The 24,555-nt window shown below is 38.8% G+C and overlaps 1 protein-coding gene across 1 annotated transcript; it reads left to right on the forward strand.

Moving 5' to 3' along the window:
• The first annotated feature begins 2,067 nt into the window (after positions 1–2,067).
• LOC136665938 (guanylate-binding protein 1-like) lies at positions 2,068–23,767 on the forward strand. Its single transcript, XM_066643820.1, has 10 exons — positions 2,068–2,269; positions 3,610–3,737; positions 5,603–5,712; positions 5,894–6,096; positions 8,848–9,087; positions 20,574–20,854; positions 20,958–21,170; positions 22,507–22,609; positions 22,699–22,892; positions 23,496–23,767. The coding sequence occupies exons 1-10, from the start codon at positions 2,068–2,070 to the stop codon at positions 23,682–23,684; spliced, it is 1,863 nt and encodes a 620-aa protein (XP_066499917.1). The 3' UTR covers positions 23,685–23,767.
• Positions 23,768–24,555: the final 788 nt, after the last annotated feature.

Genomic DNA, 24,555 nt, shown 5'->3' on the forward strand with positions numbered 1-24,555 from the left:
GCTGTGGCAAGGCATCCAGTCCATCACAGACTACAAGCCATCCACTTCACTCAGCAATGCCAACATCGACTTCCTCAACAAACTCAACATATACTTCAGCAGGTTTGATGAAACTAACACCACACCAATTAAAAAAAAGCCCATTTGGATCTGGTCGATGAAGTACTTAGCTTAGACCAAGCCAAAGTACGGACAGCCCTACACAGGGTCAACCCACGAAAAGCTGCTGGTCCTGATAACATATCAGGTTTTGTTCTTAGGGAATGCATTGACCAACTGGCACACGTGGTTACTGACATCTACAACACCTCCCTGAGCCAAGTATTCCCAAGTATTGAAGTCCACCACTATTGTGACATTACTAAAAAAAATCTGTATCATCACTTAATGACTACCGTCCGATTGCACTCACCCCCATCATAATGAAGTGCTTCAAAAGGCTGGTCAAAAGTTCACATTACAGCAAATCTCTCTGCTACATTCGACCCACTCTAATTTGCATATCGCCCAAACAGATGATGCCATATCAATAGCACTTTACTTGAGCTTGACTCATCTGGAGCAAAAAAAACTCATATGTACGAATGCTCTTCATTGATTTCAGCTCCGCATTTAATACAGTCATCCCCCAGCACTTGATAAAGAAGCTCACAAAGATAGGCATCAACACACCACTATGCAACTGGATATTGAACTTTCTCTCCGATAGACCCCAGATAGTAAGAGTGGGAAAGAATACCTCTCAAACCATCAGCACGAACACTGGGTTTCCTCAGGGCTGTGTTTTGAGTCCCCTGTTGTTTACACTGATGACTCACGTCTGTTGGGCAAAGTACAGTTCCAACCATATCATCAATTTTGCGGACGACACAACAGTGGTGGGCCTCATTAACAACAATGATGAGGTGGCCTATGGAGATGAAGTGAACCAACTGGTGGACTGGTCTGACAAAAATAACCTGTTACTGAATGTCAACAAAACAAAATAAATCACAGTTGATTTGAGGAGAAAACACACAGTTCACACTCCACTCATAATCCGCGGCAGTATCGTGGAATCTGTTAAAAGCACTATATTTCTGGGGGTTCATATTACAGACAACCTCAGTTGGACAAACACACAACCTCTCTCATCAAGAAAGCACAGCAGCGCCTCCACTTCCTGCAAATGCTGCGGAGGGCACATCTTTCCCATCCTGTCCTCACCACCTTCTACAGGGGCACCATTGAGAGCATCCTGACTTGCAGCCTCCCTGTCTGGTATGGTAACAGTACAGCTGCAGACCAGAAGTCTCTCCAGAGAGTGGTGAGAACAGCAGAGAGAATCATCAGTACCCCACTCACATTCATACACCAGCTGCACCAGTCACACTGTCTCAGCAGAGCCACAAGGATAGTCAAGGATCCTACCCACCCTGCACACGGACTATTCAAGCTTCTGCCCTCTGGGAAGCGTTACCGCAGCATCCAGTGTAAGACTGCGAGACTCTGCAAGAGCTTCATCCCTCAGGCCATCAAACTTTTGGACTGTAAAAGCTCACACAATACATGCTGACAATTAAAATAAAAAACTCATCACCCTTATCTTGATATAAATCCATGTATATTATGTATACTACAATAATGCAGACGTGCAATAACTGATGTGCAATATACTCAGTTTATACAGCACAACTTACATTCATTTATATACCTGATGTGCAATATTCATGTGCAATATTTTTCTGCTTCATATGTATATTACATTCTATGCGTATACCTATTTATTTATACACACTGCCATTCCTTGCTGCTTGCTGATGGTCTCATCGTAATAACAGTGAAAGTGAATGTTGTTATTTATCATTATACATTTATTATTACAGGATTAGGCACTCTCTCCAGAACGATATCAAATATAATCCTCTTCCAGATGTAGGCAGCTGTAGTGTTAGGAGTCTGGCCCATGGACGCTTATTGGTGTAGGATGTTCGCCCAGACAGGGAATTAAACCCTGGTCTGGCATGTTAAAGTCAATGGTGTTAAAAACCAGACATATATTTATGGATATTTTTTGTTCCAGACACGATGGCGTTTGGATATAACAACATTAAAATGTCTGCCCCAATTTGTCTCATCAATAACACGGAAGATGGAGGGCTAGAGGTCTGTGGAGAAGCGCTGGAGATCCTGGATCAGATCACTCAGCCTGTGGTGGTAGTGGCAGTGGTGGGTCTGTACCGAACTGGAAAGTCCTACCTCATGAACCGACTGGCAGGAAAACAGACAGGTGAGAAGTAATAGTGCATTATAACTGTGCTTACAAATCGCTGTATTGAAATCCAGTTACTTCTTCTTCTACTGCTTCCAGGATCAATATTTCAAAAACAACTTAGCATAGAAATGTTTGTTCTAAATTTGTTGCGTAGGTCTTGTAAATGGCACAGTAGCTGTGACTTTTCTATTTTCTACATTTTATACTGGACTCAGTAGCCATAATGCTAGTTTCTTACTGCCTTATGCTTGTAAACTTTCATTATATATCATTTATTATGTAGTATATTTTTTACAATGTTTTTCAATTAAATGTTTTTCATATCCTCTACAAAAAGAGATGCCCATATGTGCATGAAAACAGACTTTGGGATATGACTGTGGGCACACAATAACACACAATATCATACAGATTTTTGAGCCCTCTAGTGTCTGACTAACTTAGAGCACATGACCAATGGCAGTTCTCCTCAATAGACTCCCTGATGGAACAAAGAAAAGTATTTTATTGTGAAGGGTATCAGGGGATGATGAGCTGGAAATGACAACTGCTGCCAGATTTACACAGATTTATATTACAGTTACAAATACAATTTGTGTTGTTTCATTGAATTCTGTCATTATTAGCTGCCTTGTCGATTTTAATTTCACCTTTATTTCACTTTTTGTTACATATTTAATATTTGTTTTCTCTTTTTTGGGTCATTAGTTTTTGTTTTTAAAATTGCTTTATTGACACTGTCCATTCAGACAGCGGTGCAATAACACCTTCAAAACTTTTGTGTAAGGAAATTAGACAGTTGGGAGTAAATGTGAATTAAGATTTCACAAATATCTTGTAGAGTTCAAAACTGCATTTCTACTTTCACGAACAGTAATACATTTACAATTCAGAGTTACAGGTAAGATACACATTTAAAGCATATCGTATGACTGTGATTCTGGGAGCAGTACAACAAAACCAATGTTTTCACTTAGCAAACTGACCCACAAACTCGTAAACGCTGATCTGAATGAACGAAAACTAGAAAATGAAGGCAAAATGCAAACTGATTTAAAAAAGACCCCAAAATAACTCACCTTTTGTGTTTGCATTTTAATAAATTTGCATTCAAAAATTAATGTCCACCTTCAAATCACAGTTTACAAATACAATAAAATTTGTCAAAGTCTAACTCAATAACTGGGTGTGTGAGTGACTGGGTGAGTGTGTGGTGTTCTGTCCAGGGTGTGTTCCTGTCATGTGCCCAGTGATTCTGGGTGGGCTCTGATCCCATCTTGACCCAGATCAGGGTAAAGCACTTGCAGACAATGGAAGAATACAATATTATTTACTATTTTTAATCTAATTTTCAGGTTTTGCTCTGGGCAACACCATTGAGTCTAAGACGAAGGGAATCTGGATGTGGTGTGTGCCTCACCCTCAGAAAAAAGACCACACTCTGGTGCTGCTGGACACTGAGGGACTGGGCGATGTGGACAAGGTGGGGACTGAAACATTAAAATTAGAAAATGATGAAAGATTTTAACAGAAAGAAAACAAACATGTTTAAATTAACTTTTGTATCTTTTATCTAATGAAGTGATCAAAACACTGACATCTAGTGGCCAGGGTATATCAAGGATTCTGTACTAAACCTGCTGTAAACATGGCCACACTTACACACAAAGGGATCTATTTTACAGAGTATACAATGGTCAAACAGATCTTCATAAGTGAAAAGGACAACAGGGGTTAATCTGCCACTCCAAGCACTTAACGATGATGGGTGTGAGTGCTATAGGATGGTATTCATTGAGGCAGGACACTTCCTAGGGGATGATTGTGGTTGCCTTGAAGCACAGTGGGACAAGGAAACTGCTCAGGAAATCTCTGAAGTTGTCAGTGAAGACATCTGTTAGCTGCTCTGCACGTCTTTTGCACTCTGCCAGGAATGTTGTCTGGTCTGGCAGCTTTGTTTGGGTTAACTCACTGCCATCCGCCCTCCTCCACTTAAATAAACACATGAACCTGTCCACATGAAATTCAGTAAAAGCAGTGAACCCCAGGCCAACCACCGTCTTCGCTGAAAATTACTGCACACAGGTTCCACATCTGTGGCTTCAGATGCAACATCACATAAACTCATAACATTTAAGTTCAGTTAAAATATATACAACCACAAACAGGAGTCTGCTAAATCAAAAGTGTACAGTTTCACAAGCTCAAAGAGAAGAAATTATTGAAGATATTTGGATTGTTAAATTAGAATTTATCGATATATTTTAAGTTAGGATCGCTCAATCCATTTAATTACTTTGAACATTGGCGTTTAAAGTGCATGGTCACAGAATTGGAGATGCTGATTTACATACTGACCAGTTCACACTCAAATTTTACCAAGTGCCTGCTTTTTTTTGCATATGTCTCAATGTACAGCCTTGAAATCATACTCCCACCTCAGATATCTCTGCACAGATTGTTAGTGTGAGGTGTCTGTTAGTTGAAAACATAAGCATTTTTATGCTAATTTATTACATGTCATATTACTGTGACAAAATAAATTTGTAGCATCAGACTGACTTATTTTTCTTGATATTCTAAGCTCTGGGATGTTTGACTGATAAAGCTCTGACAGTCACAGCAGGTCCAGACTTCAGAAATTTAGTCTAGGGCTAATATGGACAATATCCCAACAAATAAAAAATGTTTTGGTACTTTGGCAGATTTCTCAGATGCTGATAATAATAACAATTATTATTATTATTATAATCTTTTAAAAATATGATGAAATAATACTTGTTTATTTAGAATACACACAATGAAGAATTATTTAAGATTTTTAGTTTATATTTGTTGATCTAATGTAATATTATTTGATGTGAAACCTACAAAAACTTTGAAACACTATAAATCATTAATAGGAATATGTTTTTGCTGATGATTCTGCCTGGAGACGAAACTGAAAGTAAACACCATCGTTCTTGTCCTGAGAATGATTTTATTACTCATTATTATCCTCAGTTATGATTATATTACAGTCCTTTATGAGAGCAACATAAAACATACATTTTGAAGGAGCCCTTGTTTTTTTTAGTGTTTTTTCACACTGGATTACTCTCAGTGGCTTCAAAGCACAGCGATGAGAGCACTATTTTTAGAAACGGTAGGGTCTGCGGTTTTGTATACGGAACACACAGATGCCTTCAGGCATTCAACAATTATAGAGCTGAGAATATAAGTTGTGCTTTTTATTCGAATTTGGGTCCAAGGAGTTAAAGAAACTCATGAAATAATACAGTGTTTACAGTGATGCTTCTGATGTTTAATATTTGTAACCTATTGATAAAATGTGTTGTGTGTTTATAGGGAGATGAGAAACATGATGTCTGGATCTTCTGTATGGCTGTTCTCCTCAGCAGCACTCTGGTCTACAACAGCTTAGGAACGATTGATAACACAGCACTGGAGAAACTACAGTATCCTTAATCTCACACACACACACACACACAAATCCCCTGAAATTACCAAGTGATGTGTATAATATATTAATACATTTATTTGCCTTGCTGCAGCCCCAGTGGACTGGGTCCATTGTTAATATATAGTTATAAATATATAAATATATACTATGTTTTCCTGAATTAAGTTGTTACACAGCTATGTGGCAAAGCTGACGGAGAATATTAAAGTGAACTCAAACCCCAAAAATGACAAGGCGAAGTACAATACATCCACAGAGTTTATGAGAGTCTTTCCCTCCTTCGTTTGGGCAGTGAGAGACTTCATTCTGAAGCTGGAGCTGAACGGAAAACCCATCACAGCAGATGAATACCTGGAGAATGCTCTCAAACTCAAACCAGGTAACTATATAAATATAAAATGCATCACAGTAGATGAATACCTGGAGAATGCTCTCAAATTAAACAGGGTAAATATATAAATATGAAACCCATCACAGTAGATGAATACCTGGCAAATGCTTTCACACTCAAACCAGGTAACTTTTGGGTAACTAGCTTGCTGATAAGCTTATTTTCAGTCATGTGTAAAATCCGTGTTTGTGGGCCAAGTTCATAGTTCTGATGTTTTGCTGATACCTGTTTTTGAAACCTTGCTTTGTGTTTTGGACTTTGACTGTGTATTGGCCTGTTATTATTATATGGTCTCATGCGACACCAAGGACAAAACATTTGTTTTACTTTTAAACGATGACTCTGCCTTGGTATAGGCGAATTATATGTGGACCTATCAGCACGAGTTAACTTACTCACTGGCCTGGTTCTGGCTCCACTCTATTTGGAGTTTGACCCCTGGCTTGAAGAGGAAGAGGCCTGCAAAGATCTGTATATATGGGCATGAATCTAAATTCATAGCTGATAAATCTTAAAGGTGCACTATCTGAGATTTTCCAGCACTAGCGTCTCAGAGCCAAACATAAACAGTAATTTTGAAATGACCTTCCCTTCAGCTTTGCCCTCCCCCACACCCTGTCTTAACTTCTCGATGCTTAGAGCAAAAGCTGAAAAAGTCACACTGACTCACTCACAACTAACTCCATAACAGCTAAAGTTATCATGGCAGTCATTCAAGAAAACAAACATGGAGCATTATAACAATAACTCATGAAAAAACTTTGAATATTCCTTTTCACAGTGTGTGTTGTGTGTTTGTATGGTGTGTGTAATGATAATGTGCTAATAATAATGATGATAATGTGCAGTTCTTTGCCATTGTACCACGTACAATGAAATGTGTCTTCAGCATTTGACCCGTCTGTGGCAGTGAACACACACAATAGTGCACTAGGGACTGTGAACACACACCCAGATCAGAGGGCAGCCATCCCCGGTGCCCAGGGAGTGTTTGGGTGTTCATCCACTTCAGCCGTGGATGTTCCTGTGGGTCCTGGGGATCAAACCTGGGCAACCTTCCAGTACCAAGCCTGGTCTCTAACCATTAGGCCAAGGATGCCCCAAAGCAGGTGCCTAAGGTCACCCTCATTAATTTACAAACACAGGTCAAATACATAGGGCTCATCCGGGATTTGAACCTAGAACCTATCGCACCCTAAGTGAGAATCATATCCCTAGATAAATGAGCCTGGGCACATCACACACAGCTGTGTGAGGGGTGTGTTTGTGTGTGTGTTTATATATAATGTATCTTCCAATTATTCTGAAGTTTTGAAATTCTGCAAGGCTAAATTTGTTAGATGTTGGTATTTACGCTATACCTGTTAAAGTTAGGCACAGTTATAAGAAACCATTACATTAACTTTCACTGTTACGCAGATCATATCAGTCCAGTTCTGTCATCACTTGATTGGCTGCTTGGGTTCCGCATTGATTACAAAACTCTGTTATTAACATATAAAGCTCTACATGGCCTCCCCCCTGAATACCTTCAAGATATTATTTCCTATTATGAGCCTTCATGATTCCTCAGATCACAGTCGCAATCTTCAAATCTAGGCTAAAAACTCATTTGTTCAGTTTATCTTTTGGTAGTTAATGCTCCCCCATAGATAAAGGTGGCAGATCCAGGGGGTCCATGGACACAGGGAATTATAGTAAACCGAGACACTGGTGTTGTCCTCCGCTTCAGGTTTGTTGACGGTGGAGCAGAGGGATGCCAGTGTTTCAGGATGCTCCCATGTCTGTGTGTCCTTCTGGTTCCTCTCCTTTTAGTTAAAGCTGTCATAGTCAGATCTGCTGGAGTCATTAGCCACACTCTGGAAATGTTCACATTCTCTGCTTTACATTCACCCAAACAGATCAAAACTAACTCCATCCCTCTACCTTTTTCTGAGTAAACGACCGCCCACAAGTTTCTCTGTGCCACTGTCGCCCCTGGCTTCGCTCACCTCAGTGGAGGGACATGTGAATTGTTGATTTGTTCTGAATGTTTGGTAGTGGAATCCACCATCTTGTTCAGAGAAAGCTTTGTGGGCATTGCAAGTCTCATTGGGGAGGACCAAGTTTCCACAGGGCGGGGCTATCTGTCATCCTTGGGAAAACAAGGGCTTGAGAAGCGCAAAACAGAGCAGAGTGTGGCTTCTTTCTCTGCTCGGGATGCCTTAACTGATATATAAAATGTGTAGTATATTGAATACTGCACCTTTAAATGAACACTATGTAGTATTTCTACCTCAAAATTAGAGCTTCTTAATGATGTTGCACTGTGCTGTATCAGGGAGAATACAGCCTCTGTGGCTGCTACACCGGGTCCGGGTGTGCGACTTGATTTCATGACAGTACTGTAAATGTGAATTACACTCAGCAGCCAGTAGGGGCTCAGAAGACAAAAAAGCCATTTCTTACAGTGTATTCCTTTAAATCTGGCTGGTTTGCTAAATATTTCTCATTGAGACCATTTGCGTTTATATATTATGAGGCCACTTTTAAATGTACATTTTGTGATGAACTGATCTCACTAAACATGCAGCACCAAAAATCTTCCACTTTAGCAATACTTTTACCTACATTGAGTCTAGAAATATGAAATATTAGCTAAATTAACTGGATTTCACTATGAAACTTGATAAAAGATCAGTGTCATTGAAAGGCCATTAATATATATTAATACTCATACTTTTTGTGTTTAATGTAAAGGAGACAGCACAAATGATGTAAGGAACAAGACAAGGAGCAGTTTGCGAGACTTCTTCGCTGTTCGAAAGTGTTTTGTGTTTGAGCGCCCAGCAAATTCCAAGAAGATGATGAATATGGAGAGTCTAACCGACGCTGATCTGGAAGAGGATTTTGTGACGGAGGCAAACACTTTCTGTTCATATATTTACCACAACTCTAACCCTAAAACCATGAGGGGAGGCCTGGAAGTCACTGGGAGAAGTGAGTACATTAATCAGTCATCACATACATGTAAAATAGCATATACATGAGGGAGGAAGGAGATTAATACATGAGGGAATTCTTCTATGATAACTAGCTTAAGTTTTACAAAGGGAGCTAGATATTATCCCATAAATATATTCAACCCCAACCTCTGAGTCATGAATGAATGAACCTTACTTTATCCCTGGAGATGAGTTGGGGCGGCGTGCAGAGGACTTCACAGACACGCAGAGCTTTCTGGAGCTTCTTGTAGCCTGGGGCCTTGTTGCAACGAGGCAGAATTCATCTATTGTTTCTCTTCTTGCCTGGGCTTTGCTCACAGACATCACCTTAGTAGGTGACCACTCTGAAGGAGCCCGTCACAGGATCTGCCTCCTTTGGTGAGTCACGGGCCATCTGTCCTAGGCCACAGACTGGGGCATGACGCTCGTTCCACAACTTCAGGGCTCAGAGGTCTGTGGTCCCTTTCATGCTCAGGGAGTGGCGTTGAGCGTTCCTGAATTAAACTAAAGCTTCCTAATTTGTTAATATAAATGTTTAAAAAGCTGGGTGTGACGAACAATTTGGAGGACTAGAACCTCCCTGAAGTGATGACAACGAATATAATTTATGACATTTGACAAGACAAAGTATTGCTACATCTGAATGAATGAATGAATCATGCCTTTGCAATTATGAACGGACAATGTTGCTTATACAATGTTCCCACACATGAGTTTCTTGCATGAGCTTAGTTACTCCAAGACTGCCTAGAGCTGATTACACGTTGATTACTTTTCAAAAAGATTAATTAAGATGCAGTGTAAAAAATTATATGTTAACACAAATTATTCAGACTATCATTCCGACTAAATATAATTCAGACTAAACATAATGTTTTACACAATTCTTAACCAAAAGACACACAGAATATAAAAGATAGCTGCCTTGAAGATTCTGTTATTTGTGATTAAAAGGTCATTTTAAACATATAATTATAATTCTAATTTTGATTGTCCAACTGGAATTAATTTTACACCATGTGTACCATGTGGAAGAGCATCCTTTTACAAACATTGATAATTAAGGAAGGTTTAATTCCATGGTTTGAATAGCTTTTGATTAAGCAGTTTTATGGAGGTAATACATTGATTTGGAGTGATTTGGAGTGTCTCTAGCTTTTTGTCTTATTCCTCTGTGTACCTCTGGAGACCTTGTGTCATGAACAGAGTCTGGGGAGTCATTTTATGACCCTCTCTTCACACTAGAAATGGGTGAAGGGTGTGGAATCTCTGAAAGTGAGTAAGCTACATTTCTGAAGAGTAACAGTCCCAAAAGTCCACATCCACTAAACCACATTCATCTCACTACACATATATACATATCAACTACAAGTGAAATACAGATGTGGACAAATGTGTTGGTACGCTCCCATGATAAAAGAAGGACCCACAGTTTTTTTTAAAATTACTTGAATCTGACAGAAGTAATTTCCATCCATCACTGTCTATTCAAAACTTAACAGATTTTAAATAATTAAACTCATGATATCATTACAGACAAAAGTGAAGGGACATGTAAACTAATATTATGTTGCACAACCTTAAACCTAGTACGTGATTGTAATAAAAAAAACACATTTTATAAATTTCTGAATATTTTTCCTCACCATTTGCAAGCTCTCTTTGCGTGTTCGAAATTGGTGTAATGGTGTTTAAGACGCCGTAGTGTCTGTAAATAAATGAAAAGTCTAACTGGCTCAGTCTGGTATGCTATGCTTTCTTTCTCTGCTCATGTCAGAAACATCTGGAGTATTGTTAGCCAATGGAGAGAGTAGAAATGTTGAAAAATATGGACTAAGATGAGGATATTACTCATGAGTGATCTATAGGTGTAAGGGTTGACATGGGTGCCAACCCCACTCTAGCCACCAGGGGGAAGCAGCAGGGGGGCAATCAGCCATAACACTCCGCACCTGGTTACGGGTCTATAAAGACTCACTAGAAGCAGCCCAAGTTGCCAGTTTTTTGGCACTAGATGTGTGAGTGAGTCTTGCTGGTAATGTTGGGCAAAGGGCTGAGAGTTTTTGCGCTCCCCCTTCTTTTGGAATGAAAATAATTATTCTGAGAGTTTATTATTTCTCAGAGAGTTTACCTGTTCCCTATCACTGTCTCTGTTTTTCTCCCCTGCCATCACATTATACTGGGGCTAAGAGATTCCTCTCTCTTTCCCCATTTGTGGGGTCTCTATACTGCGGATTTAAGTAATCATGCCCCCCTCCTCTTTCTATCTTCTCTGTTCTCCTCAGCTTCCTATTTGTCCAACTCCCTTACTGCTTAACACTTGGGTTCGTTCCTCAAATGTGCTGGTAGCTCACCCACTAGGATTTCTGGATAGCATCATCATTTAAGAACCAATATCTGAGAATAATTAATTTCTGTTGCTCTGAGTGAGGCATCTCACCTGTTGACAGGTAGTTCAGCCCTCTTCCTGAGCAGACTGCTAAAGTCTCAGATTTGAAGTTTTTTTCAGACACAGATTTAAACTCTTCCCAGAGATGTTCAATAGGATTCAGATCAGGGCTCAGAGAAGGCCACTTCAGAACAGTCCAGAGTAATGTTTTCAATTATTTAGTGCTTTTAGCTAACTTGCAACTGAGAGTCTGTGTGCTGAACTGATACACCACCAGAAATCCCAGAGACTTTTACACTTTTTCAGAAAAAAACTGTCACTGTGGTGTTATCTTCAAGGGAACATATTTAGTACCTTGTGTTATGGAACATACATGAACCTTATTCTATTATAATTGTAGATTTTAAAATTGTGTTGATGTCATTCGCCCCGTTTCATCTCCAGGACGTTATTCTGTTCATTTATTTGACACAGCTGTATAACGAAAGATTAGATAGCCCCCTCTGCTTCTGGAGAAGAGAATGTAATTAACCTTTAGGGAACAGAAGTGGACATTAACTGTTTTATTTATTTATTTTTACATTTTACATTGAGGTGACTAAAACAAGAAAATAATTAACTATACTAGAGACTACACTGACAGATTATATAACAATTTAAAATTTTAAATAAGTTGAATATAGGAACTCTGATTCACTCATGCCAATAGGTGTCAGTATAATGATTGTTTCATGACATAAAGAAAATCAATTTTGAAAAGACTACCTTCCTTTCTTTTTGTAAGGAAATTGTTTTTTTCTCTTGTATAAAGCTGCTTTCACATTCTTCTCCAAGCAGAAAAACACATACGGTTGATATGTAAATTGTTCGTGTGCAAAAACCTTATTACCATTGTTTTGTATCATTTTAAAAACTTTGTATGACAAATTAGATATGCAGGTAGTTATTTAGAGATACAAATTTTGTTCCAACTAGCATATGAACTCTGCAGTGCAAAAACCTTCAATCTCTAATTTATTTCACTTAATATGTAATTAAAAAAAGTGTCAAAAGAAATGCTGCAAAAATCCTGCTGTATTTACAAATTAATGCTGTGATCCATCAGAGTACTATTGCAGTATCTGGTGTAAACCTTCCCTGAAGAGTGGAAATTGTTCCTGCAGAGATCCTAATTAAAGAACTATTATAGAAGAAATATTATAACAGAAGAACTATTATAACACATATCAAAGTATTACACAATATTGTGAAATACAGTTCCTCATACATACACCATATTGCCAAATGTATTCACTCATACATCCAAATCACTGAATTCGTGTTCCAATCTCAGGAGCTCAGTGAATTCCTGTGCAACACATCCAGTCGTGAAATTTCTTCTCTACTAAATATTCCACAGTCAACTGTCAGTGGTATTATAACAAAGTGGAAGCCATTGGGAACGACAGCAACTCAGCTGTAGCGTGGTAACAGTATTTGAATTATTTATGCTTAGTGGTGATTATCACTTATAATTATAATAATTATTACTGAATTTAAATAATATTAGTAATTCATCAGAAATTGGGATACTGTTCACGCTAGGGAGTGAGTTTCAGTATTTTCAGACTTTTATGAATAGACTCCACACACAGTATTATTTCAAATCAAAGAAAGCTTTATTGAAAAGGAATAATAATTATTTGACACATAGCATAATTATTAAATATTAACCAAGGGATCAACTGGGGTGAAACCCATCTTCTGGCTTAATAATCAGCTAGGCTATATGACTTGGGACTAATGTGTTGCTATATGAAGTTAATTCATATGTAACTTTATCAAAAGATTTAATTAGACATCAGCTTCTGAAAATGAGATTTTATGAGCTTACGTGACGCTGTTATAACCAAGCCGATGGGTCCAGCAAACTGAATCTCCGTTCTCCGGTTCTGGGCTTTCTGTCCTCCCCATGTCACGGCTGAAGATAGGCTTGCTATGGAGGAGATTCCCTCCAGGATGAGTAGGCTGCTTTCGGCGTCCTTGGACGGAGTGACGTCAGTCGGTGATTCCCTTCATAAAGAACTGCTGGCCTGACTAGAGAGTACCCGAAATAAAGGGGCATCGAAAGGAAAGCTCGCTGGTTTCTCAAATTTTCAGAAGCGACGTCCTCAGAAGTCAGAGTATAATGCTAATATACCAGCTATCAACTAATCTCAGAGGTGGTATCTTATTCTGGCCAAAAATAAGTTTTCACCTGCTTTTGATCAGCCGTAAGAATGAGGCTTTGATTGGGCAATAGGAAAAGACAGACCTAAAATAATTTGAGACTCGCTGACGAAGCTAGTCGAAGTATATCGCTGGCTCAATCACTGTTTTAAGCAATGCTAACTGACCAAAGGCATCCCTTGTTCATTTGCATGAAGATCTGTCTCTTTCAAAGTCTTATTTCACTAAAGCACTTCTGGAAGAATGGTCAAAAATTCCCATTAACACACTCCTAGACCTAAGAAGAGTTGAAGCTGTTATAGCTGCAAAGGGTGGGCCTACATGTTAAACCCTATGTATTAAGAATGGGATGTCATTAAATTCATGTGTGTGAAGGCATACAAGCAATGTGCATAAAAGTTGTATTTTTGTATAAAATCAATTGTCAATTTAAAACAACTCACAGGTAATCTCACAGGAAAAGCACAAAAAATCCTGGTATGATATACCTGGTATGTTCATGTTTTTACATTATATACAGTATATTACATAATTTTACATTTGTCACAAAGATTACAAATGACAAGGATCTATTATGTTGACAGTCATCACTGTGTCTGCTCTTGTGGGAAGGCTGTGTAGCAGCTGCTGATAAATGCCAGTGGTATTTACACCACTCCAACTCCTGCCAGTTTCATTGCTCAGCCAGTCGTGTTGAGCTTTATATCTCTATACTTGCAGTTTTGTGTGTGGGGTTTGAGAGTCGAGTTCTCACTCAATATGACATTTCAGCTGCTCAACAGTCCGTAGTCACTGTTGTCTTATTCTTCCCTTCATGATGGCCACAGGAGACAGATCTGTATATTCTTAATAAAACTTCAGCTGTTCCTGTAAATAAGTCATCGGCCACTCTGGCTCAGACGTATGTGGACTCAGCAGTGGTCAGGTTCTGTCTCTGGACAGTGCCATAGAGTCTTTGGCTCAGATACAGAACAGTCGAGCAATAACAGAAGCTGTAGACTTTTACCGCAGTGAGATGATCAAAAAAGTGAAGTTACCCACAGAGACTCAGCAAGAGCTTTCTGACCTTCACTCAGCCGTAGAGCCATCAGCATCTTCATCAGAGACTACTTTAATGTCCTTGACCAGAAATACCAGAAGGAGCTACAGGTATGAAATGTGATGTTTTTCCTCATTTTAAAACTCAGAAATTGATGTAGGAAGGAGAATGAGCTGTAAACATTCCTATTTTCTGTGGTGTTCAGATACAGCTGGATCGTGAATATGGGGAGCTGGTTAAACAGAATATTCAGGAATCTCGTAAACTGAGCAGAAGTGTAATCTCTCGAGTGTTTGGTCCTCTGGAGGAGGAGCTGAGGCAGGGGGCTTACCTACAGCCGGGAGGATAGTCAAGATTCTGCAGAGCCCTGGGGGCAGCAGTTCAACAGTACAAGCGGGAGAAAGGACAAGGACTTATGGTGAGTCTTCATTTAGAGAACAACAATGTTATTATTTTAATAATATTTTGTTAGGTTATTGACACAAGTAATTGTACATACCTCTGAATACTGTCTTACTCAGACCCTTGCTACATGTGCAGCCCTCATAATTATTATGGAATATCTTTAAATCTGCTACAAATGTGAACAAGCTAGTATTTGCTAACCATGTTGGCTGCCGGTGATATATACGACAAGCTTACTAACTGTACTAGCCGCCAGGCATTAGAATCTGAAACACCGCTGAATGGGAACTGGGTCATCAGAGATGTATAGAGCAATAAGTTCTATAAGTGTTCTGCTTTCCTTATATTACTCTGAAGTTATACCAAAAACCCACCCATGCGTCATGACCATGTAGTGATATTTACAAAACACAGTCTCTAGTTTTTCAATCTCTGGTTTGATATTCTGAGTTGCTCCCTCCTGAAGTGTTCATCTGTAGACCAATACCAAGAGTGCAAAAAAGATGTGGACCTTTCTGCAAACTGCTGGCTCTAAATAGTTGGCACTTTTCCACTGCATGGAACCTACATGACTCGACTCAACTCGGTTCGGCTCTTTTGCTTTTCCACTGACCTCATCTGGTCCTAGTCCCTGGAGCCAGGGCCTTTTTCAGGCTTTTTTTTTTAATACTTTTAACTGAGACTTGGCACAATGTATGAATGAATCTAGTGCTGAAACTGTTTTATTGGAGTCGGCTCCTCCAGATTTTAATTTTTTTAAATGCATCTCGTTCCAGTAGAAAAGGTGGAGGTCTAGCTGCTCTGTTACATGGTTCTTTTCAGTGCCATCAGTTATCATTTGGTAACTTCACAACATTTGAGTACCTCTGTGTAGTTCTGAAAGGGACACCACAGATATCACTAGTAACGGTCTACAGGCCTCCGAAGTACACTTTTATTTCTACTGACTTTGACCATTTTGTTATTGCTGGTGACTTTAACATATCGACAATCCGAAGGACTGTTTTGCCAAGGAACTACATGCCATATTGAACTCTTTTGGCCTTTCACAGCATGTTACAGGGAGTACACATTGTCATGGTCACATGCTGGATATTGTTATCTCAGAGTCGCAACATATCAGTGGCTTCGCGTTGTCAGATCACTACTTTGTGTTTTTTGATGTGTGGGCCTCACCAGTCATCAGTGACAGAAGAGTTTGTGTCAAGAAAAGGATTGCACAGCTAAACTTTTCATAAGTAAAATGTGCACTATACCATGTGAACGATCCAACTCCCACTGTTGATGATCAGCTGAATAGTTTTAATTAAAAAATTGTTAGTGTTATGGATGAGATTGTGCCAGTTAAAGTGAAGGCTATGTCTTTTAAACAGAAAGCACCATGGAGAAATGCTTCTGTTGTTCGAATCCAAAAGAGGAAACGTCGCAAGGCAGAACACAGATGGCATAAAACAAGTCTTCATTTTCACAAAGAGAGGCTACGTGAATACAATACGATAATATGCAAAACACGACAATCCTATTTGTCTAGCATCATCATCAATAACATTAACAACAGCAAAATCCTCTTCACCAAGAATGACAAACTTACAAACTCACACACACTAATGGCCCCTGAATTATTAACAACTAATTTTTTTTTTAATAATTAAATTTTAATTGACACAGTTAATCATCTCAAACCATCCACTTGCAGTCTCCACACACTACCAACCAAATTTATACAGAATGTGTTTCACATTATAGCACCAGACATACTCCACATTGTAATCACCTCACTCATGTCGGGGATCTTTCTGAACTCACTAAAGACTGCAGTTGTAAAGCCTCTTCTAAAAAGGAAAGATTTAGAATCGTCTCTGATAAGTAACTACAGACCAATTTTTAATTTACCGTTTATTGGCAAAATCATTGAGAAAATAGTTTTTCTACAAAACAGTAGTTTCTTGTCCATAAACAGTAGCCTAGACAAAATCCAGTCCGGATTCCGGTCTAATCACAGCACTGAGACTGCTCTAATCAAGGTAATTAATGGCATTCGCCTAAATACGGAGAATGGAAAGGTATCTCTTCTATTACTTCTTGACCTTAGTGCTGCCTTTTATACCACTGACCGAGATTCTTATAGACAGACTCGCAAACTGGGTTGGACTCTCAGAAACAGTCCTGAAGTGGTTCGTTTCTTACCTGGAAGGCAAGAACTACTTTGTAGAAATAGAAAATAATATTTCAGAGAACATGCCAGTGACCTGTGGTGTCCCTCAGGGCTCTATTCTTTGTCCACTTTTATTTAATTTATATGTGCCTCCTCTTGGCCAGATTCTACAGGACTATGGGCTGTTCCTATCACAGCTGTGCAGATGATACTCAGATTTACATGGCCCTCTCCCCAAACGGCTCTGGTCCAGTTAACTCATTAAGCAAGTGCCTTTTACACATCACTAACTGGATGGGGCACAACGTTCTACAGCTGAATAAAGATAAAACTGAGATTATACTATTTGGGAACAGCAATGAGAGACAAAGATTGGCTGTGTATCTGGACTCGAGAGCCCTCAAATTTAAGAACTGGCTCACAACCTTGGTGTATTAATGGACTCAGATCTCATTTTAAGTCTCATATTAAAGCGGTTACTAGATCATTTTACCATCTTAAGAACATCAGTAAGATTAGAGATTTTCAGACTAAACCAGCGCTGGAGAAACTTATCCATGCCTTTATTTCTAGCATTGATTACTGTAATGGTCTCTTAACTGGACTTCCACAAAAGACCATTAAACAGCTTCAGTGATTCAAAATGCAGCTGCCAGAGTCTCACTCGGAGCAAAAGAAGAGATCACATCACCCCTCCCCATCCTCAAATCCTTACACTGGATACCAGTCTGTTACAAAATAAATTTTAAGGTGTTATTACTGGTCTATAAATGTCTAAATGGGGTAGGACAAGTGTATTTATCAGATCTGCTACAGAGATATGACCCGAGCAGAGCTCTCAGATCTTTAGGAACTAGAGTTAGTCCTGCCTCAGGTGAAAACTAAACATGGAGAGGTAGCGTTTAGCTACTATGCCGCTTTTAAATGGAACCAGCTGTCTGAGAATAATAGAAGAGCCTGACTTTAGACACTTTTAAATCAAGATCTAAAACATTCCTGTTTGAGCAGCTACAGCTCAGTTTAAAATATTCTACACTTTTATTTCTTTAACAGCATTTGATTTCTTTTCTTTTATTGTATCATTTTAAATTGGTTTAATCATTTTTAATCATTTAATCATTTTACTCTTTTTATGTAATTGTTTTATTGGACTTTTATAATTTTATTTTGGCTTTTAATTTAACTGTTTTTTTTCCCTGTAAAGCACTTTGAATTGCTTCTTTATGAAATGTGCTCTATAAATAAACTTGCCTTGCCTTCAGTCCCTGCTTGGTTATTGTTCCAACCGAGTTGAGTAGAAACCCTGCAGGGCTCTGATTGGCCAATTACTTGTCTATCACCATGAAATGCAAAACTCCAGCACAAATTCACTGCTTGTAAAATATCTGAAGTTACAGCAGCTTCAAGTAGAAGTTCAGTAGACTTTCAAACGTTCCTTGGGCCACTGGAGCTCACAGTCCCCTCTGTGAAAATCTCTCAGAGACAGAACTGGGGAGGTTGATGACATTCTCCTTCTCTTACACAGATGGGAACTGCTTAGATCTGATAAACTGGAACACATGCTCTGTGTCAGTTTTGCATTTCACTTCTTTCCAATAGCTGGTGGCATAGCTTTCAGAATCAAAATAAATCATAATTAATTCAGAAGTACAAGATGCATTAACTAAAAAAATCTGAGTAAAGAGTAAAGAGGTTCTAGCTGCCTGTCTGTCAGAGAAGAATGAGGCTGGATGTTATATTCTGGCTACTGACCACTCCCTAACTGAAGCCCTGCAAAGAAAGAAGGGTATAAACACATTGTGGGGAAAATTACAGTTTGTGGCTTATGTGCAACTGTCCATTTTTTTTTCCTATAGAGGAACAACTCAGGAGAGAAGCTCTGGACCAGCAGAATAGATATCTAGAAGAACAGAGGAAAATCCAAGAACAACAGATTCGGGATCAGCAAAGAGCCCAGCAGGAATATGCTGAGCAGCTGAGGAAGAAAACGGAAGAAGAGAATGCACACAGGAGGGAAGAGATGCAGAGAAGGATAGCTGCTGAACATGAGGTAATGAGTTTTCCAAGTCAACTGCATACTGTGTGTGTTATTTTTTATTGATTTTAATACAGTATTTGAAGCACTATTTATATTGTGTGGATAGTTGACACTAAAACTGAAAAAAATTATGTTAATTAAATAAATGTTTACATTCTGTAAGGTGGTGTTTCATGTCTGATGTTTAATATTTTCAGGAACAAATGAGGATCATGGAGCAAAGATGCGAGAAGGAAATTCAAATGATGCAGATGGAGATATACAGACTCCAACTACAGAACTATAATAATCCAGATCCCTGTGTTTTTTCTCTAACCCTGTTGTTCAATAATGAAGTGATTGTTCTACTTTCATCTCAGTCTCACACTAACACCATTTTCCTAAATTTTCAGTTGAAAGAAATTACAGTTTGTACCTCCAATGTCTGTCATTTTAACAGATGGTTATTTTTCACTATTTTAATATTTTCTCTTAGTCCATTTGTCAATGTTTTTTTACAGAAAGTAAAGACTTATCTGTTTTGCATTAGCACAGCTTCTGTTTTTGACTAATTCAATTTATTAAAGTGCACTGTCTGAGATTTTAAACATTTTATATATAATTAAGCGGCTCATTTTAATGTAAAGGTGTAGTGGAGTTGAGGCGTCCTGAGCTGAGAAGGAAGCCACACTCTGCTCTGTTTTGTGGTTCCACGCCCTGTGGAAACATGGTCCCTCCCCAATGAGACTGGCACTACCCACAAAGCTTTCTCTGAGCAAGATGGTGGACTCCACTACCAAACATTCAGAACAACAAAGCAAGCCACATGTTCTTCCACTGAGGAAAAAGATACATTCTTCAGCAAAACCAGTCTAAAACAGAGAGAGAGACGACAAGAAGCAATGCTGGACTGACTTTTATGATATTAAGAACACTAAGTTCTGCTGAAAGGCTCTAACTGGAACCTGAACTCACGGTTCTTTTCCTAGAAGTGCTCTCCCTGGTCAGTGACTTTCCTGCCTCTGCCTCTACCTAAATGTATCTGGTTTTACTCATAGAGAGCGTCTATCAAATATATTGTGTACATCAACAATACAGAAACTTGTTCTGAATAATGTGAGTGATGCACCACAGACAGGGACTATCCCCAGCAATGTCGAAACAATTACATACCATAATTAATACAAAAATGTTTTAATTTATGCTGAAATCCAGTTTATTTCCACAGGATCGAGCTCTTCAGATAATTATTGTAATGTGTGTTTCAGTGTTGGCCACTCTGGCTCAGACATACGTGGAGGCGATCAGCAGTGGTCAGGTTCCATCTCTGGACAATGCCGTTGAGTCTTTGACTCAGATTCATAACAGTCGAGCATTAACTGAAGCCGTAGACTTTTACCGCAGTGAGATGATCAAAAAAGTCAAGTTCCCTACGGAGACTCAGCAGGAATTTTCTGACCTTCATTCAGCCGTAGAGAAGGAGGCCATCAGTGTCTTCATCAGAGGCTCCTTCAACGATCTGGAACAGACATACCAGAAGGAGCTGAAGGTACAAAATGAGATGTGATGTTTTGTCTGATTTTAAAACTCAGATGATTAATGCAGGGGAAAAAAAATAGCTGTAAACTTTCCTCTGGTTTCTTAATGTGCAGACACAGCTGGAGCATGAGTATGGGGAGCTGGTTAAACAGAATATTGAGGAATCTCGTAAACTGAGCAGGAGTGTTATCTCTCAAGTGTTTGGTCCTCTGGAGGAGGAGCTGAGTCAGGGGACTTTCCTGTGCCCAGGAGGATACTCAGATTTCTGCAGAGCCCTGGAGAGAGCAATTCAACAGTACAAACGGGAGAAAGGACTAGGACTTATGGTGAGACTTCTTACTTTATATAATCTCAAAGACAAAAAATCAAAAACACACCAAGACATTGTTGGAATGGAATGAAATTGAATTGGATTAGTGTTACAGACAATGAATGAATGTAAAGTGCAATAGAGGTTATAGACTAGTCTGGATAAAAGATGAGATATGGATGAAAATGGAGGAAATACAGGTTCTGTATGTTGCAGCTGGGCCTGTAGATCCTGCACACACACATGTTGCAGAAGTTGCCATCCCTGCTGGTCACATAAACCCTTGATTGGTGATAAATCTGGCGAGCAAGGCTGAAGAAGTATTTATGCTGAATGATGCCAGTCTAAAGCCCTATGATGGGAGGAGCGTGTGGCCCCAGGACATTCTGCACATATCTCTGAGCTGTTCGTGTCCCTCGTATGACTACTATGGATGATCGACTGTTGAATGCTATGGCTCCCCATATCATACCAGCAAGGGGCAGTGTGTCACTCCACAGCAAAAGCAGGATTGAAGTGCTTACCATGAGGTTTCCACCCTCAAACCAGACCAATGTCTGATCTCAGGTAGAACTTGGAATCGTCTCTAAAGACAATGTTCCAGTCTGTAGCAGTCTACATTTTCATCCATGACATCACTGCTGAACAATCCTGCTTCTCTCCGTCCAATGATGCACCCCCCTCAGTCTGTCCTCTGGGCAAAATGTCTTTGAGGTCATTGTAGAGGCATGTCTCGCAGTGAATGATCTTTCGCCAAGAGGTACATGACCCAAAAGTAACCCCTGAGACGCTATATACAGGGCAATGGGGATGTATTTTATCTCTTGCAGTAAGACCCAGTGTCTAATCAGATCACACCAGTAATTATTTGTGTATCTGTAAATAGCGAAACATCGCTGCATTCAACTTTTTGTAAAAGTCTGGATTTTCTTCTTTTTTTGTTTTTGTTCAATCAGTGTTTCAAAAAAGCAGTGAGTGTATAAATATTCATGTTCTATATCATGTACAATTTATTATTTTTTCAGCTTTAAATTACAAAAATGCCTCACCAAACAAATATCAGTGTTTACTTTGTCCACTCTTCACCTTTATTCCAGCTTCTGTTCTTTTCAGGAGACTAGTCTTAGTTTCTCAAATTTAAAAAGCCTCTGACTTATTTCAGTTCAGTTTCTGGATGTTCTTTTTTTATGTCTATATCCTTTCCCTGTGCAGGCTTCTTCTCTCTAGCTCTACATACTTTCAGATCACAGGGCTGAGATATTCTTCTCATAGATGGAAGATGCACAGACAGCTGTGCAAGTATTCAGAAATAAAGTGAAATTTGAAACATGTTCTCCCTGTGTTTTTCTCAGAGTAAAGAGGTTCTGGCAGCTTATCTGAAGGAGAAGAATGAGGTTGGGAGCAGTATTCTGTCCGCTGACCGCTCCCTTAGTGAAGCTGAGCAGAAGATACAGGGTAAAACACACAGAGGGAAAATGATTAAAAAACACAGCGGTGAGATTCTGTGTCTTTTTTGTAACTGTACATCATTCTGTTTCTTGTAGAGGAAAAACTTAAGAGAGATGCTCTGGAACAGCAGAATAAATATCTAGAAGAACAGAGAACAATCCAGGAACAGCTGATTAAGGATCAGCAGAAATCTCATGAGGAACACATTCAGCAGCTGAAGATAAAAATGGAAGAAGAGAACGAACGCAGTAGAGAAGAGATTCAGAGAACTCTAGATGCTCAACATAAGGTAATAGTGTGAAATATTTATGGATTATTAAAATGCCCTGTATTACACCTCCCCTTCTAGATTCCAAAATTAAAACCAAATGTTTAGTAATTTATCACAAAATCAAAACATGCTTTTTTGAGTAGTTTTAACCAATTTTAACAAAAAAAAAAAAAAAAAAAAATTTCCAGGCAGCTTTTTGTCAGCCTCACTTGCTAACACTGCTTGCTAAGGGCACACTATATGACTGAGTTAACAAGAGCTTCACAGAAGTTGTCTAATTTAAGGTACCAGGCTGAAAAAAAAAGAGCTATTGCGTGGTCACGTGTTATAATTTAGCTGGTTTAGCATAAAACTGTTTTATGCTATACTTGTAGAAGGACTTCTAAGGTGATGAACCCAAATATGAGAGATGATTATTCTTTTGTTTTCCCACTGGAGAGACTCAATACAGGTAGCCTAAATGTATTCAGAAAATGAATATCCATATATCAAAAAAAACAACAACGAATACCTGCACAACAAACAAATATCTATATAGCTGAATATTCGGGACTAGCTCTGCAGTCTATTGTACTTAAGTTTTTTAGTTCTTGCTTAAAGTTATAACTTCATCATTTTCAGGAGCAGTTGCGGAGCATGGAGGAGGGATTTCGTGAGAAAGGTTTGGCGATGCAGAGGCAGATGGACGAGCTCAAAGAGGAACAGAATAAAAAGGGTTTCTTTGAGAAGATTGGGGGAGCTGTTCTAAGCGTTCTAGATGTGCCTGAAAAACTGGTTACTTCAGTTGTGGATTATTTCATGGATCTGTAGCAGATGAAAAAACAAGAATCAAAAGAAATAATGAATGAAAAACAAAAACCCAAAAAAACATATGAATAAGCTACTGAAAGAAATCACACACCCAAACACTGAATGATGATTAGGCTATGAATCTAAGTGAAATTAAAAAGAAAACATCTGTCAATATTCAGTTTCTAAGGTTAGATATTTGAGTTTGTGAATACGCCCCACTATTAAATTAATAATTATACATTTTTATCATCATTTTAAAATAAAACCTGCCTGGGTTAATATAACAGCTCGGCTTATTCTATGTCTTGTATCCAATGATTCCAGGTGGGCCTCGGACCCTGATCAGGATCAAGTGTTTATGAAAGATGAACGAATGAAGGTTTATTCTACAATGTTCTGTTCCTTGAGTAGTAATCAGAGTGTTGATTCATTATAAAATCTAATCATTAGCTAAGAGTGATTCTTGTTTTCAGTAGGAGTAGTAGGACACATGTAGACTTCAGTCAGGGTTTAGCTTGGTCCAGGACTAAAAATGCCTGAGGTTACCATGATAAAAGTCAGACAGGTCATCAACATCATCTGGAAAAATAAGCTGCACAAGGGGCCTACAGTCTAGAACTGAGAGATTTTTGTGACTTGAAGCTGTGTCATTGAGTTACACGTACTTTAGCTGTAACTTCACTACAACCCCATTTCCTGAAAATCAGGGACATACTGTAAAATGAATTACAAACAAGAATCTGATTTATTAATTATCTTGAAGTTTTATACAACTGATAAGAGAAAATATTATAAAATTAAAAAGACTTTCACATTAACAGCACCATTTGTAACTTCAGTACACTCTATAAAAAATGTAGTATGATTTAACCCATTCTGTTATTTTCAG

The sequence above is a fragment of the Hoplias malabaricus genome, chromosome 14, assembly GCF_029633855.1.
Source record: "Hoplias malabaricus isolate fHopMal1 chromosome 14, fHopMal1.hap1, whole genome shotgun sequence".
Lineage (NCBI taxonomy): Eukaryota > Metazoa > Chordata > Actinopteri > Characiformes > Erythrinidae > Hoplias > Hoplias malabaricus.